The 19755-nt window shown below is 41.8% G+C and overlaps 1 protein-coding gene across 1 annotated transcript; it reads left to right on the plus strand.

The window, feature by feature from the left end:
• Nucleotides 1–797: 797 nt before the first annotated feature.
• On the plus strand, nucleotides 798–14944 carry abcb6a (ATP binding cassette subfamily B member 6 (LAN blood group) a). The gene is made up of 20 exons (XM_080833876.1): nucleotides 798–974; nucleotides 1633–2210; nucleotides 5480–5617; nucleotides 5883–6072; nucleotides 6377–6469; nucleotides 6645–6837; nucleotides 7510–7631; nucleotides 8038–8147; nucleotides 8984–9049; nucleotides 9356–9481; nucleotides 9917–9993; nucleotides 10076–10139; nucleotides 10232–10317; nucleotides 10711–10768; nucleotides 11052–11156; nucleotides 11279–11453; nucleotides 11725–11837; nucleotides 11949–12043; nucleotides 12190–12258; nucleotides 12362–14944. Exons 2-20 carry the CDS (start codon nucleotides 1692–1694, stop codon nucleotides 12522–12524), a joined length of 2562 nt encoding a protein of 853 aa, XP_080690002.1. The 5' UTR covers nucleotides 798–974; nucleotides 1633–1691; the 3' UTR covers nucleotides 12525–14944.
• Nucleotides 14945–19755: the final 4811 nt, after the last annotated feature.

The following is a 19755-nucleotide window of genomic DNA, read 5'->3' on the forward strand; positions in this document are numbered from 1 at the left end:
ATGCAATTCATTTTCTCCTTGGCATGTTTGTTCTCATGTAAATGTCTCTACAAATGTATTGATTTGAATTAATCTGCAAATGGATACAAATCTAATATGTTTGATATTGAGACGGTGCTTCTTTCATTCAGAAATAATGAATATCCTTACAAACATACGTGTATGGAGTGCATGGTGCATGAGTTTTCTTAAAAAATTCACTCAGGGTCCCAGCTGCTGTAAAAAAAAAAAAAAATCACCATCTGTAGCCTACTATCATCAAGCAAACATTGAAGGGTGTCTGAAGAGTTTATGCCCTTATCTTATCCTTCTATAATCATTGTCTCATAAAGTTGATTTTTGTTGTTGTAAAAATAAAAACTGCTTCTAGACCAGGCCTACATCTAAAGAATAATAGTCAACTATGTTTCTGCTTTGCATACTAATACATTGTTTGAGTTTTTATGCATTGTTGACAATGTAAAGGAAAATGGAAAAACGGGTTTAAAGGGAATGAAATTTTATAACATGCACTCAGATACTGTATATCTGTCATGCATTCAGAGCTACATCATGTCAACAAGCAGGATTTCTATCTTTGCCAGGTTTAAGGTTTCCTGCACCTTTAAACCAAATCTGTAGCTCAGGTCTTTGTTGTAGTTACCCTTTTCATGAAGTCAAGCAAATAAAAAACGTTTCTTCTCGTCTATGAATTCTAGGCTACAGTGTGACTTTGAGTAGCATTCGAAGTTATGAAACGTCCGGCGCTAGGACCTCAACCCTTTGTTGTGTAAGGAAGTCTTGCCGATTCATGCCTCCATGCTTTCTTGCAGCCACACAAATCGTACAAGGGCAGACGAAACATTTTCTAATGGCCTCGAGATGACCACCAGTGCAGTGCCGTTAACGTTACTTACAATTATTTATATGAAACAACAGCTCTGCTTGGAGTGCACCTAGTAGTAACATCGTCCTTCAGCTAGTGCCTCTGGAAGGTGAGTAATTGGTGGCGTAATATTAGCTCAGTGGCTAACATTTACATTTCACCGGTGTTGTTAGAGTTCAGCTGTTTCTCTCTGGGTTGGATCGATTATCCAGTGCCATTGGTATTACGTTAGCCTCAAATAAGAGTACGTAGCTAGCGAACACTACACACTTAGATAGTGTTGTTAACGTTACATAGGCTACACAGTTAGCCACAGCTGCTGCTGAAACATGATTTGTAGTAAAGTTGCTACTCTACGCTTTGACGTTAACGTTACTTAATAGTAATAGTTAATTTGTTAGTTAATTCAGTAATGTTTGCTAACAACCTAGCCAGCGTCCTAGTACTAAATACCGTGTTGACAGTTGCATACAGTCTGGTCAAACCGTGGCCCTATAAATATCCCCTCATATGTGAATGGAAAGGTCTTCTGCCTTTTTACAAAGTGCTTCACAGAGGCAGCACATAAGTAAACGCACACACTGCAACATATAGGCTATATAATTAGTGTTCACTCTATGTTGTACTTATGGTGAGTGAGTTTTTCGTAATCACCTCATCTTCTCCGTTGGGTTTGATTGTGTTTATGTTCACCATTAGGCTATTACATTCTTCCTTTTCAACAGCAGTTTGAGTAATTCTAGACTTTATTTTTTGTCTTGCAACAGGTTTGTGAACCCACTTCTCTCCCCCTTACCTTCCTTCACTCTGAACCCTTATTTTCACCATGGTGGTAATGAAGACCTTTTGTGGTGCGGAAGCCTCCATTGCGCAGACATGGGTGGAGGGAGGCCTCTCGCCCTGCTTCTACTTCACCCTCGTCCCCTCGGTCCTCCTCACCCTCTCTTTCTTCTTCGGCACCTTCCACTGCGTCTGCTACCAGCGCTATGGCACGGACATGGAGCCCAAGTTTGTTCCCCGCTCGCGTCTCTATGGGGCTCAGCTCGCACTGTCAGTGCTGCTGCTCCTCCAGGCTTTGGGGGGGATGGTGTACCAAGTGGCCCAGGGAGCGGAGGAGGTCGCTGGGTACGTGGTGCTCTATGGCTGCCTGTCGATGCTGGGCTGGGCCTGGGCCATAGCCTTGCTGAGGCTGGAGAGGAGGAGGGTGCTGGTAAGAGACCGGACCAGAGGCCACAGCACGGTGCTGCTCATGTACTGGGCAGTGGCGTTTGCCTCAGAGAACCTGGCCTTCATCTCCTGGACCAGTCCCTACTGGTGGTGGGGGTTGGATGGAGAGAAACACCAGGTCAGTGAGTGAGTGAGTGAGTGAGTGAGTGAGTGTGTGTGTGTGTGTCTCTCTCTCTCTCTCTCTCTCTCTTTCTGACTGACTGACTGAGAGAGAGAGAGAGCGAGATAAAGAGAAAGTGTGGATAAGGTTGATAGAGACTGTATGAAAGTTACCACATCACGAAACGTAGGCCTATTGCAATTGTCTATGCATTATTCTTAAGCCTTCATCAGTAGGCTAAATGAGAAAGAGAGGAGCAACTGGAGCGGTCCTGTCCCTGTATGTGTTTTTGTAAAGTCATCAGTGAAGTAGTGGTGGTTGAATCTGAGTCAATCGGATTCAAAGATCCGAATCCTTACATTCACCCATGAGTCACGAGTCCGTGGTCTCAATTAACCCGAATCTTTCGGTTCTCGCTGCTACGGACGACATTATTAAAACAATGCACGAATGTCATCAAACTGTAGGTCTATAACAACATTAACACATCCGTTTTTCATCTGCATAGTAACTTAGATTAAGCATATTGATATACGGACCCGGAGCTGCCAGCTGCGTGGTTGAATAAGAACTTCCTGTAGACAGAGCTGTACACAGATCCAGATCCATAGACTGAGCGAATTCATGGGTCGGATTCGCATCCGGTTGAGTGAAAGACTAACTCAAAAGATTCGGGTGAAATGGGTCAGACTCGTATCCGGCTGGGTGAAAGACTAACTCAAAAGACTCAGGGGAAATGGGTCGGACTCGTATCCGGTTGAGTGAAAGACTAACTCAAAAGATTCGGGTGAAATGGGTCAGACTCGTATCCGGCTGGGTGAAAGACTAACTCAAAGGACTCAGGTGAAATTAAAAAGGATGCAAACATCGGAGATGTCGCCAACGTGACTTCTATCTGAGACTGATAGGCACGTTGGCGACATCTCCGATGTTTGCATCCTTTTTAATATTAAAATATGTCCGACCCATTCAATATGAGTCCTTTGAGTTAGTCTTTCACTCAACCGGATACGAGTCCGACCCATTTCACCTGAGTCATTTGAGTTAGTCTTTCACTCAACAGGATACGAGTCCGACCCATTTCCCCTGAGTCTTTTGAGTTAGTCTTTCACCCAGCCGGATACGAGTCCGACCCATTTCACCTGAATCCTTTGAGTTAGTCTTTCACCCAACCGGATAGCCTACGAGTCCGACCCATTTCACCTTTTTCATCGTTTTCATCGTTTGAGTAAGTCTTTCACCCAACCTCAATTGATTGATACAGCAAGCAGGCCCGTCGTCAGATTCATTTTCTACGTTTGTAACAGCATTAATGCTACTTTCAGGCCGTGTTTAACGTGTAAGGTAAGGTAGATAAGCTGACTTAAATCATTTGATGACTTATTTCAGTCAAAATCGACTGTAACTCGTCTGAACCAATTTTCTTGAAATATGTTTATTGTAAACATGACAATTAAATTAAGTAAAAATACAAAATAAGTATCTATTCACAATTTACGAAATTTCATAGGCTATTTAATTCTGATAAGCTGCCTTACCAGCCAAGCCTATCATGTTACAATTTGTTCAATGTATCTAGGCTTACTGTGTGTGTGTGTGTGTGTGTGTGTGTGTGTGTGTGCTTGCATATTTCCCCTGGATATCCTCAAAACTGCATTACAGTGGTTTGCTGTGAGCGTGCGCATAAGGCACTAGGGAGTGGGCTGCTGGGCTCATTCAGCGACAAAATTTCGACTGATTCAGATTCAAAGGACTCAAAAGATTCGGATCTTTTTAGTGATTCACTCAAAGGACTATGAATCTTCTAAGTGAATCGAAATTCCCATCACTACAGTGAAGGAAATTGGAGCAGAGCAAAGAAAGGGACAGAGGGATTGTGTGTTGGAAAGACAGTGAGGCGCTTACGTTGTCTTAGCAAATTATTTGTGAATAGAAGTTGATTGATTGAAAAATTTGGTGTAAATTGGTTTCATACCTGAAGCCTTGTCACATCAGTGCTAAGTGCTAAATGAATGAAGCCAAACTAAGGGCTTTCTGACAGCTTCACATGAAAAGGTAAGTCCCTCATTACACATCCTTACTCGTTCATTAGCCTATTCCCTACTCTGACATTAATTTACCCAAATCATGAATTAATATTGTAGCCTTGTATCTGTAGTTGTGGGTGTGTGTGTGTATTTGTTGGAGGATGACTGCAAGTGTGAAAAGAGTCACAACTCAATTAAAAGCTCTCAGTGTCTAGAATCGGTGTATGCATTTAAGCCATGGATCTATGAGCATGTATGAGAGATTGCTTGGTGCACAGTGTTTTACGGTGTAACAGGAATTATGATGTTGACATTCAGAGCCAGCAATTACACTGCTGTTAATGAATAGCCTAGACCAACACCAGTTCTTATCTTAAGACTAATGGTTCTGACATTTGAACAAACAGAAGAATATATTAGAGCTGCCTTCTAGGTTGGTGAAACATGCTTTACCAGTCACTTCACAGAGCGTTTGATACCTGAAAGAATGGTGTCAGTCTTATTTGTGTGCTTACTGTGGCCATTATCGTAGAGCAGCGCAGCAAACTAACCAGCAGAAATTATACCAAGTCATGGAAGCTCAGCAGTACGGGTTTGCTTCATTTTTTTGCCGAGTCACTGTTTTTTCACTTCCCTTTTCTGTGTTATTGCTGCCAATCAGACGTCAGAGGTCCAAGCCCCACCCATTGCTGTTGCGTGTGAGAATGACACAGCATGGAGCACAGCGCAGCCTTGTGAAAAACCTCAATATAGTGAATACGAATTTAGAAGTCACACTTAGTTTTGTTGAAAATAAATTGTAAACCTGTACATTTAAATCATCTTAAATACTCCTCCTTAGACATATCTAGGTTGAATGCATTACTTATGATGAATGCTTTGTGGTATGGGATAGTAAAATTGGAGTGGTTGCGTAATGTCTTTGAATATAACTAAATGTTATTAACTAATATTTGCTTAATAACCTGTTGCTGTTGAAGGAGAAAGTAATGAGCTATGTGTGTCATAAGTGTTATATTAAATACATATTGAATAGATATATGTGATATGAAAGAATTATCAAAAGTGTGTGTGTGTGTGGAGTTGACTGTATGGTGTGTACAGCCTAGAATAGAATAGAATTGAAAAGCCTTTATTGTCATTGTATTTGCATACAACGGAATTTTAGTGGCGTATGGGTGTGATCTATTATCAGCAGAATTAATAAAAGATTTGTCTGTGTGTGTGTGTGTGTGTGTTTGTGTGTGTGTGTGCACACAGGCGGAGTTTGCATTTTGGCTGATTCGTTACACTGGAACCGGAGCTCTCTTCTTCCTGGGCCTCAAGGCACCAGGGTTGCCAAAGAGACCATACATGCTCCTCATCAACGAGGACGAGAGGGATGTTGAGCAAGGACAGGTATGGATGCCTGACCCATATGTGTTCATGTGTGGCTGCATACACTATTCTGTTCTTTCACTCTTTCCTTTGTAATGATGGTAGCATGGCAGGTTAGTTTTGTCTATTTGAGTTCCGTCTGTCATCTGGCATTTATTGCCCCTATCCAATACATCCCTTAGTATTCTAACATTTAGAGCAAGATCTACCCAGATGAATACATTGGTGAATGTATATATAATGTATGTAAAACCCTCACTTGCATTCCTAACCGACGTCCCCACAGTCTCTGCTGGGCAACCAGGCAGAGGGCCAGTCCACGTGGGCAGACTTCTGGAAGAAGGTGCGTCTGCTGGTGCCCTACATGTGGCCACGGGGCAGCGTGCTCCTGCAGGTGCTTGTGCTGCTCTGCCTGGGCCTGCTGGCCGTCGAGCGCGTTATAAACGTCTTCGTGCCCATCTACTACAAAAACATAGGTGAGAATCGGGCAGCCAGTGTACACTTGTCTTTAGGTGGCTTCTGTGTTTACAGGACATAAGTGAATGCAACCTTAAGGACTTGTGCACTTCAGGGGTGTTTGTGTCGAAGTTTAAAGGTATTTGGCATTCGTTAGTCCAATGTACCTATCTAGTGCAAATGCATAAGAATAAGGAAGTCTTGGAATGAACTGTTTGTAATCGTCCTATGTGATCGACTATACATCAATTGTCTTCACTGCTACATGTAATTCTGGTTTGTATAGAGTGGAAGTAAGTAAGTTGCTCTTTCTCTCTCTCCCAGTGAATGATTTGACCAATCAGAGCAGCTGGAAAGCACTGGCCACCACAGTGTGTGTGTATGTCTTTCTGAAATTCTTGCAGGGTGGAGGAGCAGGTAAGCACATCTCTTTTTGCAGTGATATTTGGTATTGACTAGCAGTGATTTGTTTATGTAAATTATTTATTTTGATTTGGCTGAGCTTTCACCACTCCTCTTCCTACCCTCTCTCTCTCTCTCTCTCTCTCTCTCTCTCTCTCTCTCTCTCTCTCTCTCTCTCCTTCCCCCTCAGGGGCATCTGGATTTGTGAGCAACATGCGCTCCTTCCTGTGGATCAAGGTGCAGCAGTACACCAACCGGCAGGTGCAGGTGACTCTGTTCGCCCACCTGCACTCGCTCTCGCTGCGCTGGCACCTGGGCCGCCGCACCGGCGACGTGCTGCGCAGCATCGACCGTGGGACCTCCTCCATCAACAGCCTGCTGAGGTACACACACACCAGCCCTCATACACACACACACACACACACACACACACACCAGCCCCCTGTACACACCAGCCCCTGTACACACACACACACACACACACACACACAGACACCAGCCCCTGTACACACACACACACCAGCCCCCGTACACTCACACCAGCCCCAGTCTTGTCCCCTGTTCCACTCGTCACCCTCTCTCCACTGGAGTGCATCAGGATGAGGTGTTATTCACTCATTCAACAGCAGTTTGTTTGGTGATTACCAATCAACCGCTATATCTTTTCTGCAGTGTATTCTGCCTGTTGTCGTTTAAAGTTGATTGAAATTGTTAAATTGATAAAAAGGCACTAGGTAATAAGGTCTAGTGATTTGAGGTGGATGGTGCTCCTGTAACTCAGCTGGTGCTGTCCATACCAATGTCATGGGTTTTATTCTCAGGGAGCGCACACACAGATAAAATGTGAACCTACTTTTGCTTTGTATAGTCTCAGCTTTATTTACTTTCAACTTGATAAGATAGGAGTAGACATGACAGATCTGACACCTGCAGCTGAACTTTGACCTGTCTACTGAGCTGAGCCATTCTTACTTTTTTTCTTGTGACTGCTTTTATTCGTCTTGATTCTGTGCACCACTAATTTTTATATTTTATATATTTTTTCTCCTCAACAGCTACATAGTCTTCAGCATCTTCCCCACCATTGCTGACATTGTCATCGCCATCATGTACTTCATATCCTACTTCAACGCCTGGTTCGGCCTCATCGTCTTCATCTGCATGTTCCTCTACCTCAGTGAGTATCCCTGACGACCCTTAATATCTCAAGTCCAGTGCTGGTTTCAGAGCATTTTCTACAAGTGGGGAACCTGTAGTTTGTGAAACATGATGCATACTTTTTCATTGTACGTACCTTATTCAGACTCCTTTAAATTATCCGTAGTCAGAACCTTGTAATGAGAGCATTCCCACTGTAGAAATGGGAAAACTAAAGACAAATTTCAGCCTTTTGCATGAGCAAAAAGGGACACCCTACCCAACACCATGTACATACATCTCATAAGTCTTATGCCACCACTCTGATAAGAAGTAGTACTTTCCCTTGGGAAATGGCATTTTTATTTTTGCGTCATTCTCTCTAAGCTATACACATCAGCATGCTATGGGACAATCCATATAATCTGTAAATCTGTCCCCCACAGCTCTCACCATCATCATCACAGAATGGAGGACCAAGTACCGGCGAGACATGAACACTCAGGACAACAACGCCAAGTCAAAGGCAGTGGACTCGCTGCTGAACTTTGAGACGGTATGAAGAGCTTTCTGGACCTCTGCTGAAGTTATGCGGATGAAGTGTATCACCATTGCTGTTGTTCCTTTAGGGTTTGAGGAGTCTTTGAGTATGACATTGTCACAGTCTTAAGTCTGTTTCACCAACGAAATCCACAGCAATGTCAGATTGGAAACGATCCGTAATCGATAACAAATTGCCATTCTCACTTAGCCGTCAATCACAGCAAAGTTCCGTGTGTCTTTCTTCCCACATGAAACGGCACATTACGGAATAGTGAGACGAGAGACAGTCAGCACTGCCAGCAAAAAGTTGAACTAAAATAGAGCAGTAATTCATGGCACAGTCATAGTTAAGGTCCCATTTCAGTTAACCTAGCTATCCTAGCCAAGGTCAAGGTCACTTTACATCACAAGAGCAATTAAAAACATGCAATAGTCATCAATAGAAACATACAATAAGGTACAATATGATGTAAAATACACTACAATAAAAGTAAAGGTAGCTGATGCTATTATAGAGAGTGTGCCAGTTTAAAAAGATGAGTTTTTAATTGGGTAATGGAGTCCAGTGTGCAGATATGAGGGGGAAATGAGTTCCATAGTTTGGGTGTAGCGTAGGACAAGGTCACCATGGTTGTCTTATTAGGTCACCAGGTTAACGCAAGACTAACAGTCTGACTTTGCCATATCAACGACATTGGCTCCCATTTCCATGTGACGCCAACACTGTTAATTAGCATTAAATATACAGCTTTCATTGTAAGTGGGATTTGGGCCTAAGTAGTTGTTGCGGTGGTCATAGTACTGTGTCAGAAAGTTGTATCTGATTTTGGCTTTGCTTGTCGTGCGCAGGTGAAATACTACAATGCAGAGAGCTATGAGGTGAATCGGTTTGAGGATGCAATACTTAAGTATCAGGTAATCACCAGCTTTCATGCATTTTGTTTCTGATCTGTGTAAAGGCAGAAATGTATAGAAACACTCCTGTTTTAAATAACATTGCACACAGTGGAGGTTAGTGGAGTCCCCTGTCTTGTAACTGTAAGTCTGATTTCCAGAGATGTTGTCTAGGCAAGGCTAGCCCTCAACCTCTTATCATGAATAAGGAAATTTGAATCAGCCATAAATGTAGAGTAGTTTGTCCTCTGTGAACAAAGGTTTTTGCTGCTGAAGAAGAGTGTATTGGCACATTTCTGTCTCCTGAACCCTGAACTGTTCCCTCAGGTGTCTGAATGGAAGACCAACGCCTCGCTGGCGTTCCTGAACCAGACTCAGAACCTCATCATCGGCTCCGGGCTGCTGGCAGGGTCCCTGCTCTGTGCCTACTTTGTCTCCGAGGGCAAGTTTCAGGTACGAGAGAGGGATTGGGAGACACAGATTTTATATGATTATAATGACAAAGGAAGATTTGTATACACCGAGAGTTTGTGTGTGTGTTTGTGTGTGTGTGTGTGTGTGTGTTTGTGTTTGTGCCTGTGTGTGTGTGTGTGTGTGTGTGTGTGTGTGTTTGTGCCTGTGTGTGTGTGTGTGTGTGTGTGTTTGTGCCTGTGTGTGTATGTATGTTTGTGCCTGTGTGTGTGTGTGTGTGTGTGTGTGCGCGCGGTTGTGCCTGTGTGTAGGTTTGTGCCTGTGTGTGTGTGTGTTTGTGCCTGTGTGTGTGTTTGTGCCTGTGTGTGTGTGTGTTTGTGCCTGTGTGTGTGTTTGTGCCTGTGTCTGTGTGTGGTTTAGGGTTGATTTACTATGTATCTGTGTTCATCTGTAGCCATCTTTTTTGTCTTTCCTCAGGTTGGAGATTATGTCCTCTTCGGGACCTACATCATCCAGCTGTACACACCCCTCAACTGGTTTGGAACCTACTACAGGTGAGTTGCCTTTCCAACGAACACTGTAGACGTAGTCTATCTCAGACATGCCAAAGTAAATATTATCTTTCATCTCTCGTAGAATGATCCAAAACTCCTTTATTGACATGGAGAGCATGTTCAAACTCTTCACTGAGGAACAGGAGGTATGTCTTGTATAATTGCTTGCAACATTGACAAAACTTCAAAACTATTTGTTCTTGAATGGAGTGTTTCATCTGTTTCTTCAAATTCGTAGGTGACGGATGATGTAAATGCAGGAAATCTCTTGTTCAAGTTGGGGAAGGTGGAGTTTGAGAACGTATTCTTCAGCTATGTGGAGGGGTAAGACTTTGACAATGTATACTTCAGCTATGTGGATGGGTAAAGCTTTGAGAATGTATACTTCAGCTATGTGGATGGGTAAAGCTTTGAGAATGTATACTTCAGCTATGTGGATGGGTAAAGCTTTGAGAATGTATACTTCAGCTATGTGGATGTGTTAGGCTTTGAGAATGTATACTTCAGCTATGTGGATGGGTAAAGCTTTGAGAATGTATACTTCAGCTATGTGGATGTGTTAGGCTTTGAGAATGTATACTTCAGCTATGTGGATGGGTAAAGCTTTGAGAATGTATACTTCAGCTATGTGGATGTGTTAGGCTTTGAGAATGTTATGGCTTCTCCTCTGGGTGTCACTCTTTCACTGTATCCTGCTTAACATTTTAACCTCAACAGAAAGGAGATCCTGAAGGACGTCTCTTTCACTGTGCTGCCAGGCAAGACTGTCGCTCTGGTGAGTCTCTGGAGAATAGTAATAATGCATTTTATTTGTAGCACACTTTTCATTCGAAATAATCTCAGAGTGCCACAGAGCCAGTACATAGTAAAAACATAGTTAAAAAAAAAAATTGAAACAAACTATAATACTAAATAAAAATAAGACCTAGTAGAGTAGAAGACTTTACCTGACAGACACAGCTGATTTCCATTTACCACTCACTCACTCTCTCCCTCACTCACTTTACAAAATTGACCTCTATGACCTCTCTGACCCCTTCTGTCTGCCGGGACAATAGGTTGGTAAATCCGGCTCTGGCAAGAGTACTATCATGCGGCTGCTCTTCCGTTTCTATGACGTCAACGGGGGCTGCATCCGGATCGATGGTCAAGATGTCTCCAAGGTGAGAGCTGGGAGGTTTCAAGATGGAACGGTCATTTTATTTTGGAAATCAGGAATTGATTCAACTGATTTGTGATTTTTGAATTGTGTGTGTGTGTGTGTCTGTTTGTTTCCATGGTGCAGGTGAAGCAGACTTCGCTGCGTTCCCATATTGGAGTGGTGCCTCAGGACACAGTCTTGTTCAATGACAACATCCGAGACAACATCCGCTACGGGCGCATTTCTGCCAGCGATCGTGAGGTGGAGGAAGCAGCCATCGCTGCCGACATTCATGAGAAGATCCAGTCCTTCCCTGAAGGTGGGAAAGAACATTACTTAAATGTGGACATGTCTTCAGTTTGTTGTCCCTTTTTTTTTTACAAGTTACATCCGGCGTTGTGTGATTTTAAGGTGCACAGATACTTTCTTTGACATTTATGAACTATGGGAATTATCTGTGTGACAGTTGTAGTATGTTCTCTCGGCTGTTGAAATTGACTGTTTGCATATTTATGGCCGAGGCAGCATGACCTCTGTGTAGTGTTGTGCCTTGTTATTTATTTCGCCTGGCTATCGCTGTCTCCCCACAGCATATGACACGCCAGTGGGAGAGAGGGGACTGAAGCTCAGTGGTGGGGAGAAGCAGAGAGTGGCCATTGCCCGAACCATCCTCAAAGATCCCCAGATCATTCTATTGGATGAGGTAACCCTCATCCTGCTTTGGAGCACCAGGTCTATGTGCATCATGGGAATTGTAGTTTATTTAGGATGTCAATGAACCGAAAATAAATGTACACCTATTCTCTGTGCACAGGCCACGTCTGCCCTGGACACACAAACGGAGCGTAATATTCAGGCCTCGCTGGCCAAAGTGTGTGCAAACAGGACCACTGTTGTGGTGGCACACAGGTAAGCCAGTATTCCATTATTATATTATTTATTTTTATGAATCTGTGAAACAGAATATGTCACACGACTTCAACTGTCCATGTCAGAGTTTAAAATTGAAGGAATGTAATCATCAGTTTTCATACAATGTTGTTGTTGTGTTATAGGTTGTCCACCATCATTGGAGCTGACCAGATTTTAGTTCTGAGTGATGGACAAATCGCTGAGCGAGGAAGGTAAAAAGGCTTCCTTATGCAAAACTGTGAGTGTCATTGATTCACATGTGGAGTCAAACTTCCAACCTGTTGTGTGTTTCTCCCGTGTCATTTTGCATGGTAGGCATGAGGAGCTGCTGGCCAAGGGCGGACTGTATGCAGACATGTGGCTGAAGCAGCAGCAGGCTCAGGATTCTGACTCCGCCTCTGACACAGAAGTCAAGGACAGGAAGTCAGAAAAACTACAGCCCCCATCAGCCACTGGGGGCCACCCCCATGGCCACTGAGCACAATACCGCTAGCCAAGGCATTTGGTTTGGCTACAGAGAAACTGCGCATGAGGTACAGGCAGAAACTGAGTCTGTACAGTTGCAACTCACTGACAGGGCTTGAGTCTTTATATTACGTGTTTTAAGGCCGTTTGGGGCACAGTTTGACAAAAACATGTTGATATTGAACATTTCTTTTAAATTTGAATCACAATTTTTATTTTGCTTTTTGAACTTCTGGCTAGGGATTGTGCTTGAGTTTTGGACGAGGTCACAGTACTCCTCCATATTTTGCACCTTCTTTTATTCTTTTGGTCTCGTACACAAAGCATCTGTATATTCTGTTTTTCGACTCCCTGTAGGCTCAGTGCCCCCTGTCCTGTGTAGTGTTAATATTGTAATGCGTAAAGATAGCATAACTTTGCAATACTTACTGTCACACACACCTGTTCACCTTATTTAGACAGGTGTAAATGACATCACAATCTTATTTATGTATGCAATATAACTTTTTGAGCCTGGGAGATCAGTTAGACATGTTGAATGTATATATTTTAACGTTTTGTTATTTTATATTTTCATTCTATATACCTTTTAACCTTTTAGACACCTTTTAAACAAAGCTCCAAACCAGATATACCGCAGTGGTTGTGTTTGTGAGAAATATTCTGTTCGCTTTTCTTTATTTTACTTGGGGGAATTTTAATCACTACTTAGTGTCCTTTCAAAAAAGATACTGAAATAGAGAAGCAGCTTTAGCCAAGTGTTGGAAACACGTGAGCTTTAGGAACAAGTGACGGGATCACACTACAAGAGTGGGTGGTTCATTGAGTGTTTCTCATGGTATTTAGCGTGACCATGAGGAAAAACCACCAGGTTTTAAGACCACGAGGAAGAACCACCAGGTTTTAAGACCATAAGGAAGAACCACCTGGTTTTAGAGCATGAGGAAAAACCACCAGGTTTAGTGTACAGGTGTACATTGCTAATTCAAGAAAAGCCCCCCATCTCACCCCGACATGTGGATTAGGGTGATAACAGTACAGAACACTGAAAACTTTTATAACTTTTCTTGAAAAGCTTACATATTGCCAGTTTATATTTTAGTGTCATAATATTGACACTTTAGCTATAATATTGATGAGAAATCTGCATTGATGATTTGGTCTTATCTATGTGTCTGGGCTGGCTTTACACGTCCAGTGGAAAGGTTGTAAAGTCTTGTGTTATTTGTAAGTGAGTGTGTGGCATCACAGATAATCTCCGTCCTTTTGCTGCCGTAGCCTTAGAAGGGACAGTGTGTGTAGTGCTGTTTCAGTTCTCTTTTATTTATAAGAAATCAGGTCTGTGGAGAAAACATGAGGGATTAGGATTCTCTGTTTAAGTGAGGCACTTTTGGGCTCTGATGTATAGAACATCGGGCTTGCTACTGTAATAGTGAGTGATATGATCCTACTTCACCTTCTCACCACAACTGACAGAGTAGACAGATGCCAAAGATAACGGGAGAGTCAGGTTTGAGACATGCTGAGTCAGGTTTGAGACATGCTGAGTCAGGATGTGTGATATGCTGAGTCAGGATGTGTGACATGCTGAGTCAGGATGTGTGATATGCTGAGTCAGGATGTGTGATATGCTGAGTCAGGATGTGTAATATGCTGAGTCAGGTTGTGTTATATGCTGAGTCAGGATATGTGACATGCTGAGTCAGGATGTGTGATATGCTGAGTCAGGATATGTGACATGCTGAGTCAGGATGTGTGATGTGCTGAGTCAGGATGTGTGACGTGCTGAGTCAGGATGTGTGACATGCTGAGTCAGGATGTGTGACATGCTGAGTCAGGATGTGTGATATGCTGAGTCAGGATGTGTGACATGCTGAGTCAGGATGTGTGATATGCTGAGTCAGGATGTGTGACGTGGTGAGTCAGGATATTTTTTTCTGAGCCGGTCAGTTTAGTCATCAAGTCAGTAATGATTGGCCGGTGAGCATTTTTGTGTCTGTACTCTTGAGACAGTAATAATCACTCCTCCAGTGTTGTCAGTATGAGCAGCTGAAGAATGTAGACTGATCTGACCTTTTTGTATTCACTCCGTTTCGACATGGCAGAATCCTAGTTTCAACTGTAGGTGTAGTTTAACAACTGCTCCTTTAACATTCGTCTGACAAAATGCCCTTTGAGTGATATACTATTGTGTAGGCGTCACAAACTTTGGTGATTAACTCCTGGTTGATCAAATGAATAGGGCATTGGAGAGTGGGTAGGATTGATGCCTGTCTTGGTATGAACTACTTTGCCAGTTATAATTTGGTCTCATGAATAAAATTGCTGCTAGCAAGAGATTGATGATGGGTGTCCGCTGACCTGCTCTTGCCTGAGTTTGTTCAAATGTTTTTATTTGTAAGGTGTGTAAGAAATAAAGAATTTATAAGAAAATGCACTCTGTGTTGTTTTCTTTTCCAGGAGAGGATATTGTTGATCTGCATTCATACAGGTCCCCTTCAAATCACAATAGTTCATAAACTTTTTTTCATCAGAGAACCTTAAAAGATTCAATAAAGGGATTCTAATTCTTATTTTATAGTACCGTTGCAATCAGTGTACTGTAAAAAAAAAAAAAAATTCTAATACTTCCTGTACAACTGACCCAGCTGATGAAGGTTGCAGCTGTAATGGAGCCTTTGTGGCCACTGCGATGAAGACTTGTAGGCACTCTGAGATTCTTTGGAATAGAAAGTGCGTTAAAAATAAAATGAATTATTATTATTATTATTGTTTTTCCACAGATAGAATGCATTGCAGAGTTCATAGTTAGTTGATGGTGTTTGGGAAAACATCTAGTTTAAAGTGTCCATGATAAAAAGTTTGTATTTACATTGTGGAATATAAATATCATCAGGTTTATATAATGTAACAGCTGATGTGAGATTGCATGGACTGGATCGTATGTCTTTCATCTGAAAGTGTATTTGCAAACTATTTTGGCCAACAGGACTGAGACGTGTAAACCTAAATACTGATAGGATGTGGTTGAACCTGAGATCTTGAGCTAGCAGATGAGAAATATTATGAAAATGTTTTCATTTGTCAGAAACTAACCACAAAAACCATGAGGGTCTCAAAGACGCAGCTTGAACTTCAGTGCATGCTATGATTCACCTCACAGTTAATTTCCATCTCACATCCATCTCGTCTGTTTTTTAAAGAACTGTCTTTGCTTTTTTTTCTTTTTTGCCTGCCAGTATTTGGTCATACCAGTTTGAACAATGACTCAAGCATTACAGCTCCCATAGCTAAGTTTCTGAAGTTAAAGCGCAAACTGCTGTCATAACATCTATAGGTTGCATCGCTGAAATTTCACATTAATCTGTGTAAATGAAGTGCAGTGCTTCCCAAAGTCAGAGCTTAAAACACCATACAGCTTATGCTTTACTCTCACATTGTGTTAACTGTACACATTAGCTGATCTGAAAATTCTGGAGAACTTGAATGTATTATAGCTTCCTGGGAGAGGACTAATGACTAGTGAGTGATTTCCTTCACACTACTGTATAATGGAAGCATTTTCCTGCCTCAGAGTGCATGTTTGGCGCCCTGTAGACCCGGGTTCAAGTCCGGGTGGGGTGACTACGCTCTCCCTTCGCTACACTGTCCCTTTTAAGTATAGCTTGTCACATTGTCTTAGTTCTTATCATATGTTTTGCCAACCGGACCTTTGTGAAACACCCTTGGAGGTTTTTGTGGTTTTGACTTCTGCCTGTTTACGAACTTTGACTGTGTTTTTGGATTTAGATTATTTTTTGGCCTGTTATCCTGGACTGTTTTCCATTAAATTTCTTTCTTTAAATTGACTGATCTTGATCCGTGCCTGAGTCCCTGCCTGGGTCAGGACAGTACAATCTGGCCAAGATGGACTCCGCAGATCTGGATCAGTTTAAGACCATCCTGGACCGACAGGGAACATTGCTGGGTAGGGACCAGGGCCAAATCGAGACCATCAACAATTTCCACAATTGCAACACTTCCACTTAACTCAGGTAAAGCCTGGCTTCCCCATCTGCCACCTCCCAACCTGTCCAGCCAACCTTTCCTGTCCGAGAACCTGGCCTTTCAAAAGGCATCAAAGATGAGCTCTCCACCGGTGAGAGGCCGCCTGCCACCTTTGACACGCTTGTGGCTTGTGTTACATTGCCGTGTGTCCTATAAAAGGCAGCACCCACCCATAAATGGGGGATGACTGGTGAGCGTCACTCCTCTTTCTTAATCTCCCACGGTCCACACCCTTGTTCCTGCTACTCCCATCACAGGAAGTCACCATCATGCTGTGTCTGTTCTTGTTGACTCAGGGGCTGATGGGAACTTCATGGACAGTCAAGGTAGCACAAAGTCATTGATGCTTAAGCTTTGAAGATTAGTATCGTAAGTGAGAACACTGTTCTTCTTCTAATTTTCACCCGTGTCTTATTTTGTGATTGTCCATACGATATGGACATTTTCATCGGTTTATTTTTTTGTGCTACTCATTTTTTGATGACTTTGACTTAAAGATTCAGGGAGACTTCTATGATATCATAGGAATCTTGTTCATAAAACTGACAGTGTTCATTTTTTTATGCTTATAATAATGAATGGTGGTTGCTAAAATGGAAAATCTGTACATTCTGGTGGTATTTGTAGTAGTCTTAGAAGTAGTTGTTGCTGTTGTAGTGGTGGTAGTAGTAGTAGTCACAACAGCAGCAGTAGATCAGTCATACATCTCCTACACAGTAGATGTCATACAGATAACAAGTAACATTTACCAAAAAAATAACATATAACTCTGTGACACTTTAACAATAAAACATATGACATATAGCATATAACATACAACAATTTAAGTATAAGTAGGGCTAGCAGCAGTTCAAAGTGTGAGGTGTGGTTATTAAATAAAGTAAAAAAAAAAGGCATTAAAATTGTGCAAATATATGTGGGAAGTGTATTGTATGAATGGGGGAGCAGGGGATAAGTGGTGGTGGCGACTGTTCAGTGGATCAGTGTTGCTGATTCAGAAGCCTGTTTGCACCACAGTGCCCCCCAAAATTCATTTTTAACAAACTATTTTTTATGGATTACCTTATACTTATGCTAGAGGGTCAAGACTGTTAGAAATGAATCAGTTACATAGAAAGGTATAGCGAAAGCTGTTGGAATTCTTGATTGTAGTTGTATTCTTCATTGTCTAAAGTTGCTTGCATGGTGCTCATTCTACCCATGGAGACAAGATTATTTTAATTGTTATTATTTTTCCTTTTTATTTCCTCTGTTTGATGACAGTCCATATGCTTTTTGTGTATCAATACACTTAAAAATTGTGCCTGATGAAATAGTCAATGAGTAGTTCTACGTACATACCATGGCATAGGGCCATCATGGTCAGTGAAAGTAGCTGGGTTCACTTATGTGACTTGCCCTTCTGTGCAGTCTGATTTAAAACATGTGCATTATGTTGCTATCACTCATCTGTGAAATTATCTTTTTTGTCATTTCATTATTTACCCTGCAGTCACCACGCATTCTACCCCCCCCCCCCAGCCCCCTTATGCCCCCACATTCTGTTCAAGGTTTCATCCTGTCAAAAGGGAGTTTTCCAGATCATTTGTCATAACAGTCTAGTTAAAAAATGTCTCTGTGTAAATGGGAGCGTTATTCACTTCAAAATACTTTTTAATCGCTTCTGACCACTGAAAGGTATTACAGTAAAAGAAATGAAGGCATTTCCTGCCTTAGAATCAGAGCCATATTCAGTGCTCTGTCACTGGGGCCTTCTGGTGACAACAAAACAACTATTACTCTACTAAAGTTACTAGGTTCCACATGTCTCCAAGAGCAAAGACATCAGGCCACACTCACATTGTGCACTCACTGGCTAACTGTACAGCTTAAAATTAATTTACTCTGTGTTAAGGTAGGCTGCGAATGCAAATTAGGTCTCTAGTATAGAATAGAAATGTAATTACAACATTTTTCTGCTCTGAAAATATAAATGGTTGATATTCATTGATTGTATTAGCCTGTAGTCCTCCAAATAACTATTGTGACAACACAGCAGAAGTTAACTAGACATATACAGCAACACCAAAACCCCAATTTTGAAAACCACAACGTGCAGCCCTGCTTTTAGTATCAGCCTGAAATGTCAAGGTGTTCCGGGGGTTAACCAACTTGTCATCTAAGTGTGAGACAAACTTAAGCAGTTCTTTGAAACACCCAGAGCGAGTTGATGGTTGACCTTTCAGGAGAGAGGAGCTTGAGGCTTGAGGATTTGTATCGTAGGTGAGAACACTGTACTTCTAATTTTCATCTGTGTCTTCGTTTTTTTATGTTTAATTTTGTGCTTGTCCATAGGATATGGACATTATCATTGGTTTGTCTGTTTGAGATACTCACGTTTTGATGACTTGAAAATGTAGGGCGACTTCTATGATATTATAGGAATGTTGTTCGTAAAACTGATGGTGTTCATTTTTGTATGCTTATAATAATTAATTGTTGTTGCTAAGATGGAAAATCTGTATTCAGATACTAGTAGTTGTATAGTTCTAGTAGTAGTTGTTGCTGTTGTAGTAGTAGTAGTAGTAGTAGTAGTAGTGGTAGTAGTAGTAGTAGTAGTCACAACAGCAGCAGTAGATCAGTCATAAATCTCCTGATTTGTATAATAGCAATGACAGGTGAGATTCAATGTCCACATGAACCACAATTGAATGTAGTCCCTGACTGTGGTGAGAAAAAAAATGTTTTAACAACATCAACAATAAAACATTCATAGCATAGTATAATGCACAGATGGCATAATAATAGATTTCATGCAAAACAATATTATTTCCTTAAAAGTAAGACATCGAAAGAAAAAAAGGATATTCTTCTCTGTGGCAGACTGATGACATAATGGATCTTCTGATTGTATGGATTTCTATGCTGTTAACAACAGTGGCTGACACAAGAAGGGTAGGATAACTAATCCCATACCAAACCAATATCTCATCAATATCTATGTACTGTATATCTCTATGTATCAATACAACATATGTGCATTGTGTCTTTCCTTTTCCTCTTCAGCATCACAGACTTGTTGACCCTGTACCAGTCTACCCCCTTAACATGGCTCCTGACTCAGTTGATGATGACTACACAGGCTGTTCTGCTGAAATGTCCGAGTTGGTGAAAAGAGAATATTTTCCCTCGGAAAATTTTGGCACTTTTAAAATGGC

The sequence above is a fragment of the Sprattus sprattus genome, assembly GCF_963457725.1.
Source record: "Sprattus sprattus genome assembly, chromosome: 3".
NCBI lineage: Eukaryota > Metazoa > Chordata > Actinopteri > Clupeiformes > Clupeidae > Sprattus > Sprattus sprattus.